Genomic DNA, 18713 nt, shown 5'->3' on the forward strand with positions numbered 1-18713 from the left:
TAAGCCTGTGATGCTGGGCAGGCACAAAATGACGGCTGTGTGCTGTGCATGTGTGTGTTACTGTGTGTGTAAAGTGGGAGCCTCCCAGTCAAGTGTCTGCATGTCAGTGTGGGGGAGTGTAGGTCAGAGTGTGTGGACCAGTCTGTCCCACCCGGCTTCTCCTGTCCAGTTGAATGTCTTTGTGGTGTCTGCATGTGGGTATTTTTCTGGGCGCTGTGTTCCCTGGAGTGTGTGAGTACATATTTCTGTGGTGTTCTCTGTGTAGAAGTGTGTGTCTATGTCTAGACCTGTGTGCGTTCATGGAGTGTGTTCCCTGAGGTGTGTCTGTGTGTATGTGTGCATGGTGTGTATTCCCTGGTGTGTGTCTGTGTGTTTGTGTGCAAGAGTGTGTGGCACGTTCCCCAAGTATTCGTGTATCTGTGTCTGTATCTCTATAGGAAGCGGGCCTCCTGGGTTGTGGGTACACTTGTGTGTGCGTGTAACTGTCATGTGATCCCTGGAGTGTGTGTGTACACAGAGGGGGCGGCATGTTTGCAGGGGTGTGTGCCTGTCTGTGCAGTGTTTTCCATGTGTGCATGAAGCTGTGTTCTATTGCACTTGGCATGTTCCCTATACATGTGCATGCATATATAGCCCACGTTCCAAGGGTGTGTGTGTGTGTGTGTGTGTTTCTGGACCCACTGAAGCAGCACACAAACCTGCCAAGTGTACCACTGGCTTAAAGACACCTTCCCTTCAGCTCGCTGGTGCCGACTGCGCCTGCCGGGGCAGGTGTCCAAACGGCACTGACCGTGCTCAGACCTGAGCAGGCATGCCAAGTGGGCTGCAGCAGCACCTTCCCCAGCTGTCACTGCCCTCACCCTTTAGGCTGCCCCTGGCTTTTTTTGGGGGGGTTGCTGTGCCAGGTCTTACTTGTGGCATGGGGAATCTTCCTTCTACTTCCCTGACCAGGGATCAAACCCAGGACTCCTGAATTGAGAGCATGGAATCTTAACCACTGGACCACCAGGGAAGTCCCTGGTCCCTGGCTTTCATTACACGCCTTCTCCTTATCAAAACTTCCCCATCTGATTTCATGCCCATCCACAGAAAGATACCAGTTCACCCACAAAGCTAAACTCTGAAGTCTGGACTCAGATGGGTGTATTGCACAGATCACAGCAGGCCTCCTCCTTCAACCCTCCTGACAGGTATTATCATCCCCATTTTACAGATAAGGAGACTGAGGAGCACAGAGGTTAAGTGACTCTCCCAAGCTTATCACTGCAATGCCTTAGTGGTTTCTTCTCCAAGATGGTGAGAAGTTATACCATGACTTAGTGGGCTGAGGTGCAAAAGAGGTGAAATTAACCAGGATTACACAGTGATGGTGATATGATGGTGCCTGTTGATGTTCAGTCGCTCAGTCATGTCTGACTCTTTGCGACCCCATGCCAGGCTTCCCTGACCTTCACCATCTCCCAAAGCTTGCTCAAGCTCATGTTCACGGAGTTGGTGATGCCATCCAACCATCTCATTCTCTGTTGTCCCCTTATCCTCCTGCCTTCAATCTTTCCTAGCATCAGGGTCTTTTCTAATGAGTCGACTCTTCGCATCAGGTAGCTAAAGTATTGGAGCTTCAGCATCAGTCCTTCCAATGAATATTCAGGATTGTTTTCCTTTAGGATTGCCTGGTTTGACCTCTTTTCAGTTCAGGCAAGAATACTCGAGTGGGTTGTCATGCCCTGCTCCAGGGGATCTTCCCAACCCAGAGATTGAACCCATTTCTCTTATGTCTCCTGCATTGGCAAGCAGGTTCTTTAACCACTAGTGCCACCTGGGAAGCCCAATGATGATAGTGATGATGGTTAAAACTATGAGTCTGTAGTAGGTACTAGGAAATGTGCTCAGCCTTTTACGTGTAGACTTTCACTGACTCTTCACAGCATATGTAAGGGAGGTGCCATAAAAAAAAAAAAAAAAGTGAAGATGTTAGTTGCTTAGTTGTGTCTGACTCTTTGTGACCCCATAGACTGTAGCCCACCAGGCTCTTCTGCCCATGGAATCCTCAAGGCAAGAATACTGGAGTGGGTAGCCATTCCTTTCTCCAAGGGATCTTCTTGAAAGGGAGGTGCCATATTATCCCCATTTAACTGATGAGGAAACACATTTACGAGAGATGTGGTGATGTGCTGTTGTGTTGAAGTGAAGTTGCTCAGTGGTGTCCAACTCTTTGTGACCTCATGGACTGTAGCCTACCAGGCTTCTCCGTCCATGAGATTTTCTAGGCAAGAGTACTGGAGTGGGTTGCCATTTCCTTCTCCATCCAGCTGCTTAATGGTTGAGCTGAAATATGAAAGCAGCTCTGAATGATGCCAAAAGCCAGATCTCTCCAGAAGGAAGAGCAAAGAGGGGAGGCAAGCTACATTTTCCTGAGACCTTTTCATGTGAAGAGGGGATAATGCCTTAGTCACCAGAACTGACATCAATAAATACTCCAGAGGGGGAAAACGTTCGTCATCCAGTGTCTTTGGAAAACCTGGATTAGCCACAGCTAACCTGTTTCCTTATGCAGGACTTATCAGAGCCTTTAATACATTCACATACATTGTGAATGTCCTGGTGGGAGACAGTGAAGTGGCTCCTTGGTGATCCCTAAATCCTTCTTTCCCAGAACTTTTATGGGTATCAGCAAACTTTGAGAGAAGTTTGGCTAACGTCACGAATAGTTGGGTTTCAGACACAATAGTCAATGAAAAGGAACAGTTGGGAGCCAACTTCTCTCACCTGGGAGGAGGTCAGCTGTGGAGTGAGAGAGGGTCAGTACTAAGTCTAAGGGTTCATTCCATTATCACGGGGTGGTGGGCAGAGGTCCTTGCCGCACTCCACCCGATAATACTGACAGAAGGCTGTCAGTAGGAATGGAATTCTCTAGTGGTCATTCTAGATGACTGGGGCAGTCACAAAGGAGTCAGGGCATGCCCACGAGCCAGAGACAGAAGGCAAAGCAAGGGCCCCTGATCTGGTCTGGGGAGGCTACAGTCTCTTCTCTTCTCCTCTCAGGGTCCCCGCGCTCCCGGTGAAGAACTTGAATGGTACAGGGCCAGTCCACCCGGCCCTGGCAGGTGAGGTCCAGTCAAGGACGGAAAAGAAGGGCGGGGCCCACAAGGTGGCGGCGCCACCTGTCTGCCCATTGACTCCGCCCCTTGGTAGGCGTGGCCAAGAGGGCACATCCCCTACCATTGGGCTACAACTCTGGGGTGGGCGGGGCCGGCAGAAGGCTCTCAACTTGGCTTCAACTTCGGGTGGGGCTGAGTGAGCACTGTCCGTGGGACACACCCCATCCACCCATCCGAGGATTCCTGGGTGCACCAGGTGGGCGAGTCTGGGGAGAGACCCCAAGGGTCCTCTCGACGATGGGACAGCAGGGTGGACAGGGCCTGGATGAGCACCCCGCCCCCTGACTATCGCTGCTCGGTGTCTCGCAGGGATGACTGGGATCCTGCTCTGCGCCGCGGGGCTGCCCGTCTGCCTGACCCGGGCCCCCAAGCCCATCCTGCACCCACCGCCGGTGAGCAAGAGCGACGTCAAGCCCGTGCCTGGCGTGCCCGGGGTGTGCCGCAAGACCAAGAAGAAGCACCTGAAGAAGAGTAGGCCTCCTAAGCTAGACCCTGACCCCTGAACTAACCCTGCTAACCCATCTGAGCTCTTCTGGCCCCATCCACCACCAACTCTGATTACATAAAACCTCAAGCAACCCCTGACATGTGACTCCCACCAGCCCTTACAGCTTCTGACCCTACCCCTCAAGACCCCTGTCTTGAGCCTTGCCCTCAGGGCTAGACTCTGGGTACAGTCAAGCCCAGTCCAATTCTGTCCTTGCAGGTAAGAACCCTGAAGATGTGGTTCGAAGGTACATGCAAAAGGTGAAGAACCCACCTGATGAGGTGAGCCCCTGGGCAAGGAGGAGGGGCGGAGGGCAGGCAGCCTCCCCTCCAGAGATGGAGACCCCAGCACCCCCCTCCTTGTGAGGTTCTGTGTGTTTCAGCCTCTTCTTCCAGTTTGTGGGTTTGCCTTCTCACTGTCTTTACAGCATCTTTTGATAAACAGCAATGCTATGTTTAACAGAATCACATTTATCAACCTTTTGATGATCAACAGTTTTTGCATCTTATTTTTACCCATCTTTTTCCACCAAATGTATTTAAGCTTTGTTTTCGATAGTTAAGCCTTGACTATGTCTGGAGGGAGTGTGAGGGAGCCATCTCTTCCCCTGCCATGCACCTGAATTCAGTACCTGGGGGTGTCCCCTCCCTTTGACAGATGGAGGCCAGAGAGGGGGCGGTCTGCTGCCTTGCGGGGGTTGAGGGTCTGGCCCCTGCTGAGGGGCAGTGCTGACATGGGGGTGTCCTGCCCTCCCCAGTCCTCAGTCTCCTCTCTGTGCTCCCCCCGACCCCAGGACTGCACCATCTGCATGGAGCGGCTGGTCACGGCCTCTGGCTACGAGGGTGTGCTTCGGCACAAGGGTGTGCGACCTGAGCTTGTGGGCCGCCTGGGCCGCTGTGGCCACATGTACCACCTGCTGTGCCTCGTGGCCATGTACTCCAATGGCAACAAGGTGGGCTGGCGGGCAGGGGGAGCAGACAGGAGGGCTGGGGAGGGGCCCAGACACCTGGGAACCTCACAGCCACCCCCCACTCCCCGCCCCAGGATGGCAGCCTGCAGTGCCCCACCTGCAAGGCCATCTACGGGGAGAAGACGGGCACTCAGCCGCCCGGGAAGATGGAGTTTCACCTCATCCCTCACTCGCTGCCCGGTTTCGCTGACACCCAGACCATCCGTATCGTCTATGACATCCCCACTGGCATCCAGGTGAGCCCTCAGGCCCCTGACTTTGAACTCGCCAGCGGTTCCCCACTGCCGTCTGTGGTTCAAGCCCCCTGCTGCCCCTCCCCACAGGGCCCTGAGCACCCCAACCCAGGCAAGAAGTTCACTGCAAGAGGCTTCCCACGCCACTGCTATCTGCCCAACAATGAGAAGGGCCGGAAGGTGGGTGCCGCAGGGGCAAGGGTGTGTGGGAGCAGGCCGGGGCCCCAGCACTGACCATAGCCATCTAGTGTGCGTGTGTCTAGCCCTGCCAGCGACCTCAAAACCTCATTTCATTGACCAGCCCGCTGAGGTCAAGGTCTTCTTAGAGATAAACAAAGCCTCAGAGAGGGCAAGTCATTTGTCCGAGGTCACACAGTGGGGTCACACAGGAGTCTGGATTTGAACCCAAGCAGTTTAGACTCTTCACCGCCACACCAGAAGAGTGTCGGCTTTTACTTTTTGTTTTTCAAAAGAAGCCAGAAATTCTGATTTTCACGTGAAACCTTCAGGTTTTTGAATACTGCCAACGAAGGAACGAAGCGGCTATTTAACACAGCGTGAGGTTCAAGCCAAATACAGCTGAGGGTCATCAGTTTGAGAGTCTTCACCTCAAAGAAATAGGCTGATAACATGGAAAGGGGTTTTACTGGGGGAGCTCAGAGTGGGAGTCAGTCTAGGGAAGGAAGTGAGCACACCGGGTGGCCTTGGGGAATCTTGCAGGGTAACCTCAGGGTGGGCGGGGAGGGACTCTAGCCGTGGGCCGTGCTGCCTGTGACCCTTGCTCGCTTCGCCCCCATTTGCCCCGCCCCTTGCCCCGCCCTCCAGGTGCTGCGGCTGCTCATCACCGCCTGGGAGCGGAGACTCATCTTCACCATCGGGACGTCCAACACCACAGGCGAGTCGGACACCGTGGTGTGGAATGAGATCCACCACAAGACCGAGTTTGGATCCAACCTGACGGGCCATGGCTACCCGGACGCTAGCTACCTAGACAACGTGCTGGCGGAGCTCACAGCTCAGGGTGTGTCTGAGGCTGTGGCCAAGGCCTGAGATCCGAGGCTGCCCACCTTCCCTCCTGCTTTGCCCCTGATCCGGCACATGCCTCCCTCCGCCCGCCGGGTGTGTCCTGGCGGCCCAGGTTCAGGGCTGGGGAGGAGCCTGCAGGAGGAGCCAGGAGCGTTCCGGGAATTTGGCTGGTAGCAGTTGGGATGATGGGAGGATGGCAGGCCAGCCGGCTTGACCCTAGCTCCCCTGAGAGGGTCGCAAGGGTGTACCGGAAACCATAGCAACCTCCCTGCTAAAAAGACAGAGCCCCACCCCCTCACACAAACACACGTGTCCTGTTGAACACATGCACGCACACCCACGTGCCTCTACTTACCCCCAGACTGGGGGGGAAGAGACAGAAAGACCCCTGTGATACCGCATATGGATTCCCATCTGTGTCTCTATCGCATCTGTACAGGCTTGTCTGCAAGCAGGGGACTCAGGGCTAGCACCTGGGGGCCCAATAGGGCTCCAGGAGAAAAGCGGGCATTTGGGAAGCTCAGTATCCTCCCATCTCTGCCACCCACTGATGGCCCACGGGGTGGAAGCCCCCAGATATTCAGCAGTTTTGCAAAAGGGCGGGACAGGGAGACAGACTAGGAGAATCTTATTTTGTGCTTATGTCTCTTCATCCTTCTGGGACCCTGACCTCCTCCCCTCCCATCCCCGAGCCTTATGTCTGTCCCTGATAAAGGCACTGTTTTCCTTCCTTCCCCACCCCATTCTCTCCACCAAATCACTCCTAACATCAAGATCCAAAGGCTGGAGCTTCTGGCTTCAGGAGCGAGACGAGTCAGGCCTGGCTTAGGCCAGCAGGTTTAAAAAGCAGACCAGACAGCAAAGAGTCCATTTCCCTTTCCTCGGGAGTGGGCAGTGGGGTGGCTGATAGTCTCGGCCAACCAGGGGCCTGTTGCCCAGGCAACTCACCAGCTCCGCCTCTGTTGATTGGCTGCCATGGTGGAAGTCAGCCAAGATTTAAAGGGACGCCAGCGATTGCTCTTTTGAAAATCTACCAGTCCCACTGTGGGTGGAGAAATAAATGGTCTTTCTCCTCCTCAACTGGGTCTTTTCCTGTCAAGAAGGGGCGTGGGTGGCTCTGTTTCTGGGGGACTTCAGTCCATCCCATGGGGGAGCTTGCCACAAAATGGCGACTCAAGACCACTGTCCCTGTCAGGCTAGGGCAGCTGGAGATGGAGGGTCCCCACGCTTCTCTTGTCCTGGGGGTGTGATGGTGGCAGAGGCAGACCCTCCCAATCCTAGTCCCCAAGAGGGTACAAGGTGAAGTTCTGTACTCAAGCACAGGTGCAAGGCAATGCACGCAGCTCCCGGGTTCAATGACTAGGAATGAGGAACTCAGGCTGGGAACCTCCAGGAAACAAGGGGGAGCTGGGAGACGCCGTGATGGCTTTCTAGAACCTCAGAATCCCAGTCTTTGCCCTCAGGGAGGAGGACCAGGTTCTGTCTAGGAAGAGACAAGGACCTGTCCCAGGATCTGCAGCAAGTCTCCTATCAACCTCTCACATCCCTGGAGGCTGGGAGGCTGTAGTGAATGCTGCAGCTCCAGGCGACCCCTGCTGGGCACCTTTGGGATAGCACCGCATCTTTCCTGGTTCTTCACGTTTCTGTCCTACCCTCTAGTTAATACAAAACGGGAAATGAATATTTGGAGACCCTTCCAATCCTGCCAGTTGGGTATTCCCCAACATTTTAACTTCTGCGATTCATTCTCAAACAAAAGCTCACCTCAATATAAAATCACCCAGCCCCGTGATCCTCAAATCTCACGTGCAATCCACATCACCTGAAAGCCCTGATGCCTGCCCTCATGCTCCTCAGATTCTAATTCAGTTGATCCAGGAAGCTGCATTTCCAGCAGATACTCTGAGAATAGGGTATCCAGTTGATACTTCTCCCACAGGGTATCTGTGAACCACAACTGAGAAATCTCTCCCTGTTTCCTATGCTATCGCCATGGAACCCATTTTGAAAATCACACATATCAACTCTCTCACTTATTTTATACAGGGTAAACTGAGGCTCAAAGAGAGGGAAAGAGCCTGGCCTGAGGTCTCTCAGGCTTCAGGGGTCTGGGTCAGGCACTGGGCTCTCAGCCTCAGTTATTCCTGGGGGCCCCTGATTGTAGAAGCTTGTGGTTAGGATTCTTGGCCAAGGACAGGGTTCAGGAGGATCAGTGAGGTTACAGGGATTGGCAGACATGAAAATAGGAAGGGGTTGAGCCCATTTTAGTGCCTGTCTGGGGCAACAAGGCCACATGGGCGTCAGGGCTTCAGGTACAGCTGTATCTAGCGGCTCAGGGCCAGGCTGCCCTAGTCAGTGTGGGTAGAGGCCAGTCCAGTGAAGCAGAGACCTCAAGGTGAGCCAAGGAAGTCAGATTCCTTATTCCATCCACTCCAGTCTGCCTCAACCCAGAGGGAGAGATTCATTCAGTGCAAGGCTGGTCCCCAGCCAAAGGACTTCCATGCCTGGGTTCCGGGCTTAGGACACATGGGACTAGGATATCTATAGGAGCCTGCAAGTCACAGCATCAGTGAGGTGCAGGGCAGCCACGAGGGGATTCCTGGGCCAGGGGATGTTGAGAAGGGCCCACTGGCTCCTCCCTCCTCCTTCCAGGCTGACTCTGGCATCTCCTTAGGGCCTCAGGGGGCCCGAAACCACCTTCCCCTGTTCCTGCTGCTGGAACTCCTCGTGGGCTTGGTCCAGGTCTGTGAGCACCTTCAGCAGGCGGGCAGCTGCCTCCCTCTGCCGAGCCAGGGCATCAGTACAGGCCCCTGGGAGAGAGAAGAGGAGGCCATAGCGTTTCAGCCAGGCCACAGCAGGCTGCTCTAATTCCGGTTCAGTGGCTTCCTCAGACTCTGGATGTGCCTGGTGCCCCAAGAATCCTAAAATGTGCCAGAGCCGGGCACATGCAGCTCCCTGACCTGCTGGTGGATTGCAAACAGGAGAGTGGGGGTGAGGGAGAAGGGGCTCAGAGACCAGGGTGGGAGGTTCTTGGCAAGTTGTGGGAGGTACCAGAGAAGAGAAAGAAAAGGGATTTCCTTATCCCCTTACCTTCCATGGCACTGGAACCCTGCTCTGTGGCTGCCTCCAGAGTTGTATCCATGTTGGAATCCTCAAGGAATTTCATCCTGAAAGTTAAGAGGGAGAAAACCAGGCTGGTCCCTGAATCCCAATCCTGCTCTCGAACCCAGAAATTCTGCTGGTTGAAGGAAACATTACAGGTTCCCACTAAATCATCACCATTGCCATCATCATCACAGCAAACATAGAGTGTCTGATGCTATTCCAAGCCCTTTCCATGTATAAACTCATTTAATTAGCACAAAACACAGGTGGATACTTACTAGGAGCTCCATTACACAGATGACCACTGAGACAGAGAGAACTAAAGCAACTTGCCTAAGGTTGCACAGCATAATAATAATTGTTACCCTTTATTATTAGAAAGGGTATTATATTTCATATTTTTATTATATAGAAAGCTAACGATGTGTCCAGGCACCTACAAAGTGCTTTACCTGTATGAGTTCTTTCGGTCCTCAGGACAACCCCATGAGGTAAGGACTGTTGGTACCCTAATTTTCCAGACTGAGAAAACTGAGGTACAGAGAAGGTAAGCAACTCGCCCAAGTTTCACACAGCCTGTCCAGGATTTGAACCCAGGCAGGCCAGCTTCAGGACTCACACTGTAAGCTGGAACAAATCTCCATCACTGAGTTACAGTGACCCTGAGATCAACCAAGAGGGGGTGGGAACACACATCCACTTGTGTCTCGGGAGTCCTGGGTATCAGAGGATCTCAAGATCCATGGGACTTCCCTGGCAGCCCAGTGGTTAAGACTCTGAGCTTCCAATGTCCCGGGGCAAGGGTTCAATCCCTGGTGGGGGAACTAAGACCCTACATGCCGTGTGGCATGGCCAAAGTGAAAAAAAAAAAAGGTCCCAAGATCTAGTTCTGTATCAGAGCCCACCTGAGGATGGCAACAGTCCTCCCCTAGAGCCTGTCCCCACCCAGAAGCTCATCAGAGGTACACGGGAAGAATGAACCGGTGATCATGGGGTGGGACCCACCTGAGCCGGTCCCGCCCCAGAAGCAGCTGCCGATACACCATCTGGGTCTCAGCATCGGGATCCAGCGGGTCACTCCAGTCCCCCAGGGTGACGGCCGAGTGCGTGCGGCTGCAACCGGAAGCTGGGGGCGACACAGCGGCATCATCTGTAGCTTCGCATTCCCCTTCCAGAGCCTCCATGGGCAAGCCCCGCCCCTCAGACTTCTAAAACCACTCTTCAAACCTACTGCTTCCTTCCAGCTACACTGCCCCTGCCTTCACCCAACAGAGCAATAGCCTCCCTTCTCTCCATGCCCCTCCCACACTCTAGGCTCAGCCACACAGACCTTTCTCGATCCTTCAGCCTGTCTTTGCTCTGCCTGAAACATTCTTCCTCTGTCCCGTTCTCCAACTTCACTACTTAACTCTTACTCTTCTCACAGGTCACACTTGAGCCACACCTCCTCCAGGAAGCCCTTCTTGCTGTCCTACCCTGGGGCTGGGCCAGAAGGGTTCACTGGCATCTCAAAAGCCTCATCTTGGCATTTGTAACACTGTATTACAATTGTCTGGTTATTCATTTATTTTCCTGAGAACAAGCCTGGCATTTGGTAGGCACTTGAAAAAAAGTATCTGTGTGACAGGCAGCGTTCTAATCGCTTTGCATATATCAACTTATTTAATCCTCACAGCAGCCCTACAAGGTGGACATTATCATCCGGCCCATTTTACACTTGAGGAGACTAAGGCAGAGAGAGGTTAAGTTACTTGCTCAAGGTTGCAGGGCAGCCCAGGCGGAGGTGGGACACCCTGCGATTGACAGGTGTGGAGGGCGGAGCCTGAGCCCGCCCTGCCCCCTCACCTGAGCGCTCGGCCTGGAGGCAGCAGGTCCAGTGCCCGCTGCGGAAGGCACCGGGGTGGCAGGAGGCCAGCTTGTCCGGGTTGGGGGCGCTGGCCTTGCGCAGGGCCGACAGCCATTGGTTGAGCTCGTTCACGTTCTGCGGGGAGATGGAGGGGCAGTCAGAGATGGGTTGGGACCCCAGAGGCGCCCTCTGCTCCTCCCCCATGGTGGCGGCGCCTCACCTTGCACTGGAGGTAGGTGGTGTGCGGCGCCCCCGCGCCGTCCTGCGTCACCACCTGCATCACGTGCGGCAGCTGGAAGGCGCCCTCGTCCACGCGCTCCACGGCTCGGATGTGCGACACGGGGATGGACGAGCGCACCTGGGAGAGAGGACTCTCGCTGCAGGGCAGGCTAGGGCCAGGGGCCAGGGAGACTGGGCCTAGGGACAGCTTTCCTGTGGGTGTGTGCAGCGGGCGGTGTGTTCCGGCATGGGGACAGTCAGCCTGGTGCATCTGTGCTATGTGCGTGTCCACTTGTCGGCCCTGTGAGTCCCGCAATCACTCTCGCAGTGATCACTTCTCTGGGCATCAGTTTCCATCATCATCACCATCACCATGGCAATCCCTGCTACTGCACTTGGGATGTGGTTCTAAGCACTCTACACCCACCGACTTATTTCATCATGACAACAGATTTCTGAGGCTGGGTCCATCATTCCTCCCAATTTACAGATGAGAAAACTGAGCCATAAGAGAATAAAGGACCCTCCAGAGGCCACTCAGCTGGTGGAGCCAGAACTGGACAGGGAGTTGAACTCTAGAATCTGCACTCTGCTGATAAAGTAGAAAGAATAAGTGTGGACACCGTCTCCAGTGGTAGCTGTTATGATTTGTGGGTGTGCAGACACAGAAATGGGTAGATCCCCGTGGGTGTCTCAGTTTGAGCTAGACTTGAATGGCAGCCCCACGAGAGCAGGGAGTTTGTGTTTTGTTTACTGCAGTATCTCCAGCACCTAGAACACTGCATGGTACATAGTAGGTACTTGATAAGTGCTTGATGGGTGAATGGATGGGTGAACGAAAGCCTGGATATGAGTGCATGTACCTTTGGGTGAGATCCAATTTTCTGTGAGTCTCTATAGCACTTGGGTGCATGGGTAGTTCAGTGGTAGAATTCTCGCCTGCCACACGGGAGGCCCAGGTTCAATTCCCAGCCCATGCAGCCACAGCATCCCCTTTGGGGTTCCCAGGTGGGGTTAGTAGTAAAGAACCTGCCTGCCAATGCAAGAGACAAGAGGGACTCAGATTTGATCCCTGGGTCAGGAAGATCCCTTGGAGGAGGGCATGGCAACCCACTCCAGTATTCTCACCTGGAGCATCCCATGGACAGAAGAGCCTGGCAGGCTACAGTCCATAGGCTCACAAAAGAATCAGACATGACCAAAGTGACTTAGCATGCATGGTGTGCGGGCAGAGACCTGCATGGAAACAGCTGAGGAGGGCTAAGCATTGTCCACGCCCTGGGAGTGTCCACATCTGGGTGGGTACGTCCCAGCCACCACAGGTGCACATGCTGAAGATCATCTGATGGTATGTGTAAGCGTTTGCCTGTACCTGTTCTGTGCCCACCTGGACTCACAGGTATTAGCAGAGCCTGGCCTTGGAATTTGAGTTTGCTAAGCTGCTTTGGGACCTTGGGCAAGTCCTTGTCCCCTCCTGGGCCTCAGTATCCCCCTGGGTACAAAGAGGCAGCACTGTGAGGGAGGCCACCGTGGAAGTCCCTCCACTTCGGGCTGGAGCCCCACCTGCCACTCAGGACTCTTGGAGTAGGACAGCATCTCCCCGCTGAGCCGGAAGTAGCGCTTCTTGAAGGCAAAGCGTGTGGCCAGGCCGGCAGGCTCCTCCTTGCGCTTGAGTAGGTAGCCTTCTCGGACAGTCATTGAGGGCGGGACCAGGGCCCTGGCTGGGCCCCCAGCCTCTGGAAAATGGGAAGAGGGGACTGGGAACCCTTCCCACCCAGGCTCCACCTTCCGAGGGTCTCATGGAGGAGTGGGATTCTTGGCCCCCCGAGAGGCGGAAGGATGAATAAGATGGACTCTACTTTCTCCAAAGAGAATGGTATTATTGAGGGCTGGGGAAGGGAATGGGGGTGGCAGGGAGTGGGGGCCCCAAAGTTGGCCTTGGTGATCCCTTTCCAACTTGAGGGATGTACAGGCACCAGCAGGAGGAGCCACGCTTTACGGAGTCAGTCCAGGGAGTGACTGGATGCTAGTCACTATGCCCTGGATCTAGCTACCCTTAGGGGATCCAGACACAGGCCCCCCCACCCCCAGCATACAGGGACCCCACCAGGTCACAACCAGGCCTCCACATTTCCACAGGGTGCTTCTAGGTGATTTGGACCCAAGTATTTCATGACCTGGGCCCCACATTATGATATAGACTCATCCCTAACTCCTCTGCTTAAAACTATCCCATGGGGAGTTCCCTGGGGGTCCAGAGGTTAAGAATCTACCTGCCAATGCAGGGGACACAGGTTCGATTCCTGGTCAGCGAACTAAGATCCCACATGCCTCAGGACAACTAAGCCTGCACAACTACTGAGCCCACATGCCGCAACTAAGACCTGACGCAGCCAAATAAATAAATACTTAAATATTAATAAAATGAATCTACCCTGTGGCTCCACTTACTCCAAGTAAAAGCCTAAATCCTTCCAGCAGCCCCACACGACCTGCCCCCTCACCTCTCCTCCACTCCCTCTCGTTCATTCTTCTTCACTGGCGCCCCCTCACTGTCCACCCCAGGGCCTTTGCACACACTGTCCCCAGCCTGAAACACTTGCCCAGGATCCTCACTGCTTCCTCTCTGTTCTCTTTCAGGTCTTTGCTCTAATATCACCCTGGGGAGGCCATTCCTGGCCACCCTCTCTAAAAGGCTGATCTGCCACCCCCAGCCCAATATTCCCTTCCTTCCTTTATTTTTTCTCCTTAGCACTTATCTCTTCCTAACACACCATATGATTTGCTAACTCATCTTGTTTACTGCCTACTGTCTCCACTAGAATAAAACTTCCACATGAGCAGGAGCTTCTTCTGTCTCACCCACCCACTGCTGTGTCCCCAGACCCTGGACCGGTGTCTAGGACATAGCAGGCACTTAATAGATAGCTATCGATGGAGTAAGTACCATGCCACGATCCCCTCTCACATCTCCATAGGGGCTGAAATAGTCTGGAGGGCCTGCATCTGTTCATCCCTGGGTCCTAACACAGTATATACCAGGAAGCGTTCGTTGACTGACTAGCTGACCCACAGGTGCACAGTCTCGGTGAGTGCTGGGGTTGGGGAGGGGTGGTGGACGGGTAGGTCCTGAGGGTCCCGTAGAGTGACAAGTTGGCTGTAGCAGGGCCATGGGAACTCACCCTCCTTCCCATCCACCTCCACCAGCTGGTCCAGGAAGTCTCTCACCCTGGAAATACTCTGCAGCAGAAAGGGGTGTAGGGGGGCCATCCACAGCTCCTTGCCCTGGCCCAGCTGCTGGCCCAGATTTCCAATGCTCTGCACAGCCTGGAGCAAAGAAGCAGGGGGCGCTGCCAGGGCCAAGGTCACTGCCAGCGCGGAAGGGCCTCTGTGGACCCAGAACAGCCCCAGAGTCCTGGCTCCCAAATCAGTGTCCAATGAAAGGAGAAAGTGATATAAACACCTGCTTGAAAAGATATCTGTCCCTCTCTGCGCACAGATGTGTATCCCCAGTGCTTTTATTCTGTCCCCCATCTAGAACCCAAATAACCTCATTCAGGACTGCTTGATCTCATCATACATACCTGAGCCCATCAGAACCTCCAAATGTGGCCCCTTGGTGAATGATGGTCTGATTCATACTAAAGTGTAAATGACTGCCAGCCTGCTTCCCACCTTCCCCCAGAAGGGGAGGGGTTTTGTTCCAAAGAGGGAATTGAGAGCAAAATGAAAGCCTTCACACTCTGGATGAAAAGCTGGGAATTCCCCCTCATGGTCCAGTGGCTAAGACTCCTTGCTTTTAAGTGCAGGGGGCCCCAGGTTCAATCCCTGGTCAGGGAACTAGATCCCACATGTCACAACTAAGAGTTTACATGTTGCAACTAAAGATCCCACATGGCACATCTAAGGCCTGGTGCAGTCTAATTAATCTTTAAAAAGCTGAAGGTGCCATGTCAAACAGATTTCTCTGGGCCTCACTTGGGTCTTCCATTGGTCTGGCCTCCCAGTTTGGTCCTCCCATGCTCCTCCCTGGCTAAGAACACCCAGGATTTGGCGGGGAGCCCTCCACTGCCTGCACCTTGGCAAGCAGCAGCAGTGAGCGGCTGGTCTGGGGATCCGCGTGCTGGTCCCGGAGGTCAAACAGCTTTGGAGAGAGGATGGCAGGTGCGAAGAATCGCAGGAAGAGAAAGCCGCTTATGGCCAGGTACTTCACGTCCTGTGGAGAGGAGCAGCAGGTGAGAGGGGTCCTCCAAACCCACTTCCCAGTTGGGGAAACTGGGACAGCAAGGACAAAGGATCGGTGGTACAGGGAGAAGAAGTAGAAGGGGACATGGCTCAGGAGGCCATCCTGGTCTGTCAAGGAGGCTTTTCTTCTCTGGGCCTCAGTTTCCCCACCTGGAAAATGGAGTAATAATACCAATTCTGCACCATCAGACTTAGCCAAACATCCTCAGAGTCTGCTTTGTGCCAAGCACTGTGCAAAGGGCACAGCCCTGTGAAAGAGGCATCATCATTATTCCCATTTCACAGCTGAGGAAGCAGAAGCTCAGAGATGTCAACTGACTTGCCCCAGGTCACGCAGCTGATGAGTAGAGGAAGCAGGATTGAAACCCAGATCTGTGATTTCTGATCATGAATAGCAACAGGCCAAATATTTCTCCATGTATTTGCTTATTTAATACTCACCCTTGGAGGTTCTGTGTCTCCATTTTGCAGAGGAAGCAACTGAGACCCAGAGAGGGAAGGTCACTTGCCCAAGGTCACACAGCAATAAGTGGCAGAGCCAGGAATTTGAACCCAGGCAGAATTTGAACTCTGCCCTTCATCACACTGTCCTGCATTCAACACTAGCTACTGGGTGTCAAAAACTAAGCCTGCACAAGCCTGCACAATTCCTCAAGCAATCTCATGGGGTAGTACTACTATCCCCATTTTCCAGATGAAGAAACTGAGGCTTGGTAGCAAACCCAGTTCAGCTGGCTTCTTGCACAACCCCCAGTCCCAGCCTCTGCCCTCCACAAATTGTAAAACATGGTGGCCCTTCGTGTGAGACCCAGGCCTGGGCCACCTGCGCATAAGGCTGGTTCCCCTAGCTCCAGAGGGGACTTGGGAAGAGGCATGTCTCTCTCCTGGGCGCTGACCCCCTCCAAACGGCTCCTCACCTACCCATCACATTCACAAACTATATATAGCCCCCGAGAATATGTTGCTGTGTTTATTTAGGGGTTGTATTCACACATAAGACAATACCCTCTCCGGGTATGTGCCAAGTTTCCAGGGCACCTCTGCATTGACGCTGAGCCTTGCCAGGAGCTGGGTCCCTGGGGCTGCTCAGAGATGGGGGAGGAGGTCCCACAGATCTGGAACCCCAAACTGCCCCTAGGCTGCCCCCCACCCCAGCCCGCCATGTTCCTGGGTAACTTTAGCCTTTGACGTCAGCTCATTAACTTCCTCCTTTCTTGAGGAGGAACCAGGTGTCAGAGCGGCAGAGAGAGGGGCTGCTTGGGTTTCTCTGGCCCCCTCCATCTTCGTGAGCATGAGGAAGTCTCTGTTCCCTGCCCGTGGCCACCGCTCACCATGGGGGCTGAGACCTGGGGGACACTTGGGTGTCACTGATCAGGGCTCCTCCCGCAAGGGCCAGGCTGTCTGGGGAGCTGGTCTCCCGCTTCCCCCGCCCCCAGCTGCGGATGTGTCCCACTTAGCACCTCCACCAGCGGCCGAGGCAAGAGCCCCACAGTGTGGAGTGTAAATCAGCCTCGTCCCAGTTGGAGGCCCCGGCTCAGGTCTGAGGAGGAGGAGGATGGGGGGAGGGAGAGATTCCCTCTGCAAGTCTGGAGGCTGAGCCTTGAGTCCACGACTCTTAGCCAAAGCACCTCACCTCTCTGGGCCTCAGTTTCCTCCTCTGTAAAATGGGATAATACTGGCATCCACCTCACAGGGTGGATGTGAAGACTAGATGAGGTAATAAATATGTAAAACAAAGTCTGACCCCTAGAGAGGGCAGTATATAGTGTTGTGGTGGTTGTTTGGTCGCTCAGTCATATCTGACTCTGAGACCTCATGGACGATAGCCCGCCAGGCTCCTCTATCTGTGGGATTCTCCAGGCAAGAATACTGGAGCGGGTTGCTATGTTCTCCAGGGGATCTTCCCGACCCAGGGATCAAACCGGTGTGTCCTGCATCTCCTGCATTGGCAGGTGGATTCTTTACCACTAAGCCACCAGGGAAGTCCCAATATATGTAGTGTTAGCTGCTGTTACTATTATCATCCTCATCATCACCACTATCATCACCCCTGGGCCCCAGATCCTGCCAGAACACTGTCCCCACTTCTGCCAAGACACACAGCACCTCAGGGTGGGTAGCCCAGGTTCTGTCCCACTCCTCCCCTGCCTCTCCCTGTGGCCCTGGACAAGCCACTGCCCCTCCCCAGCCTCAGTGTCCCCCAATGAGACCGCCTGACCCACCTCATGCTCCGCCTGGGGAAAACGCTCCTCCACGCGCTGGCGCAGCTGCTTGAAGGCGAGGCGCATGGCGGATGGGCAGCGCCCCACGGAGCCCACAATGGCGTCCACAATAGGCCCCAGGTAGCCCGTCAGCAGCCCCAGGCTGGCCTCACGCACGTGTTCCTCGGAGGGTGCACCCTTGAAGGAGATTCTCCTGGAGAAGCAAGCGGAGGGTTGTGCCTCAGAAGCCAGCCCCTACTAAGCTCAGAGAGCACCCACCTTCTCATCCCTTCTCCGTGGCCTCCCCTCCTACTGGTCCATTCCCCCTGTGGGAAGTCACCTCTTCAAAGAGGCCATCTCTGTCCCACTGCTCACCAGCATGGACCCGGGTTCCCTGCATTTCCAGTGCAGACCTGCCAGACACGCACTGCTGCCCCAGGACCTTTGCACTTTCTGTTTCCCCTGCCTGGAACATCTTCCAGCAGACCTGCACACGACTCCCTCCCTCACCTCCTCCAAGCCTTAGATTCCACACCCCCTTCTCTGTGAGGCTGTCCCTGTGACCTCCCTGGCTCTTCCCACGACCCTCCCTCACTTTACTTCCCTCCATTTCACTAATCACCTGCAAGAGTCTTCTTTTGTTTATTAATATTACCTGTCTTCCCCAGTAAGACAGATTTGTGTCCATTTGTTTCCTGCTACAAACTCAGCACTCAGCCTACTGCTTGGCACATACACGTGTGTGTGTGTGGGGGGGGGGTGCTCAGTCACTCAACTGTGTCCAACTTTTTGTGACCCCGTGGACTGTAGCCCCCCAGGCTCCTCTGTCCATGGAATTCTCCAGGCAAGAATACTGGAGTGGATAACCATTCCCTTCTCCAGGGGATCTTCCTGACACAGGGATTGAACCCAAGTCTCCTGCATCGCAAGTGTGTTCTTTACCTTCTGAGCCACCAAGGTCACTTTAAGTAGCCTGATTGTTCCCATTTAACAGATGAGGAAACAGGCTCAGAGAAGTCCCCTTGCCAATAGGTGGCAGAACATAGATTAGAACTCAGGATTGCCAATTTCAGAGTCTGTCTGCACCCTGTCCTGGCCAGTTCCCAGATGCCCCTGCTCCCTGCGGGCACCCACTGAGTCCTACTGTCTTTGCCAGGTATTCTGGGAAAAGCCCTGGCCTTGGGGTTTCACAGATGGACTCTGCCCTTCTACTCAGGGGCTGC

General features: G+C 54.4%; 2 protein-coding genes and 1 non-coding gene across 5 annotated transcripts in view; 2 read left to right on the forward strand and 1 right to left on the reverse strand.

Annotated features, from left to right (window-relative positions):
• Positions 1–6954, forward strand: part of DTX1 (deltex E3 ubiquitin ligase 1) — a 38902-nt gene extending 31948 nt beyond the window's left edge. For both annotated transcript variants that reach the window (XM_005217811.5, NM_001205734.1), the window contains 7 exons: positions 3043–3104; positions 3468–3629; positions 3865–3926; positions 4439–4597; positions 4690–4851; positions 4939–5028; positions 5674–6954. In XM_005217811.5, the coding sequence (XP_005217868.1) occupies positions 3043–3104; positions 3468–3629; positions 3865–3926; positions 4439–4597; positions 4690–4851; positions 4939–5028; positions 5674–5898 (922 nt within the window). In that variant the 3' untranslated portion in view covers positions 5899–6954. The remainder of the gene's footprint in view (positions 1–3042; positions 3105–3467; positions 3630–3864; positions 3927–4438; positions 4598–4689; positions 4852–4938; positions 5029–5673) is intronic.
• Positions 6955–7894: 940 nt separating this feature from the next.
• The window catches only part of RASAL1 (RAS protein activator like 1), a 32730-nt gene continuing 21911 nt past the window's right edge, over positions 7895–18713 (reverse strand). For both annotated transcript variants that reach the window (XM_002694515.6, XM_010814052.4), the window contains 9 exons: positions 17512–17704; positions 15123–15260; positions 14227–14371; positions 12608–12780; positions 11046–11183; positions 10825–10960; positions 9985–10105; positions 8965–9041; positions 7895–8684 (listed from right to left, as the gene is read on the reverse strand). In XM_002694515.6, coding sequence (XP_002694561.3) covers positions 8545–8684; positions 8965–9041; positions 9985–10105; positions 10825–10960; positions 11046–11183; positions 12608–12780; positions 14227–14371; positions 15123–15260; positions 17512–17704 — 1261 coding nt within the window. In that variant the 3' untranslated portion in view covers positions 7895–8544. The remainder of the gene's footprint in view (positions 8685–8964; positions 9042–9984; positions 10106–10824; positions 10961–11045; positions 11184–12607; positions 12781–14226; positions 14372–15122; positions 15261–17511; positions 17705–18713) is intronic.
• Positions 11954–12024, forward strand: TRNAG-GCC (transfer RNA glycine (anticodon GCC)). Its single transcript has one exon. It is a non-coding gene; the product is annotated as a tRNA-Gly (tRNA).

The sequence above is a fragment of the Bos taurus genome, chromosome 17 (genome assembly GCF_002263795.3).
Source record: "Bos taurus isolate L1 Dominette 01449 registration number 42190680 breed Hereford chromosome 17, ARS-UCD2.0, whole genome shotgun sequence".
NCBI classification, from domain to species: domain Eukaryota; kingdom Metazoa; phylum Chordata; class Mammalia; order Artiodactyla; family Bovidae; genus Bos; species Bos taurus.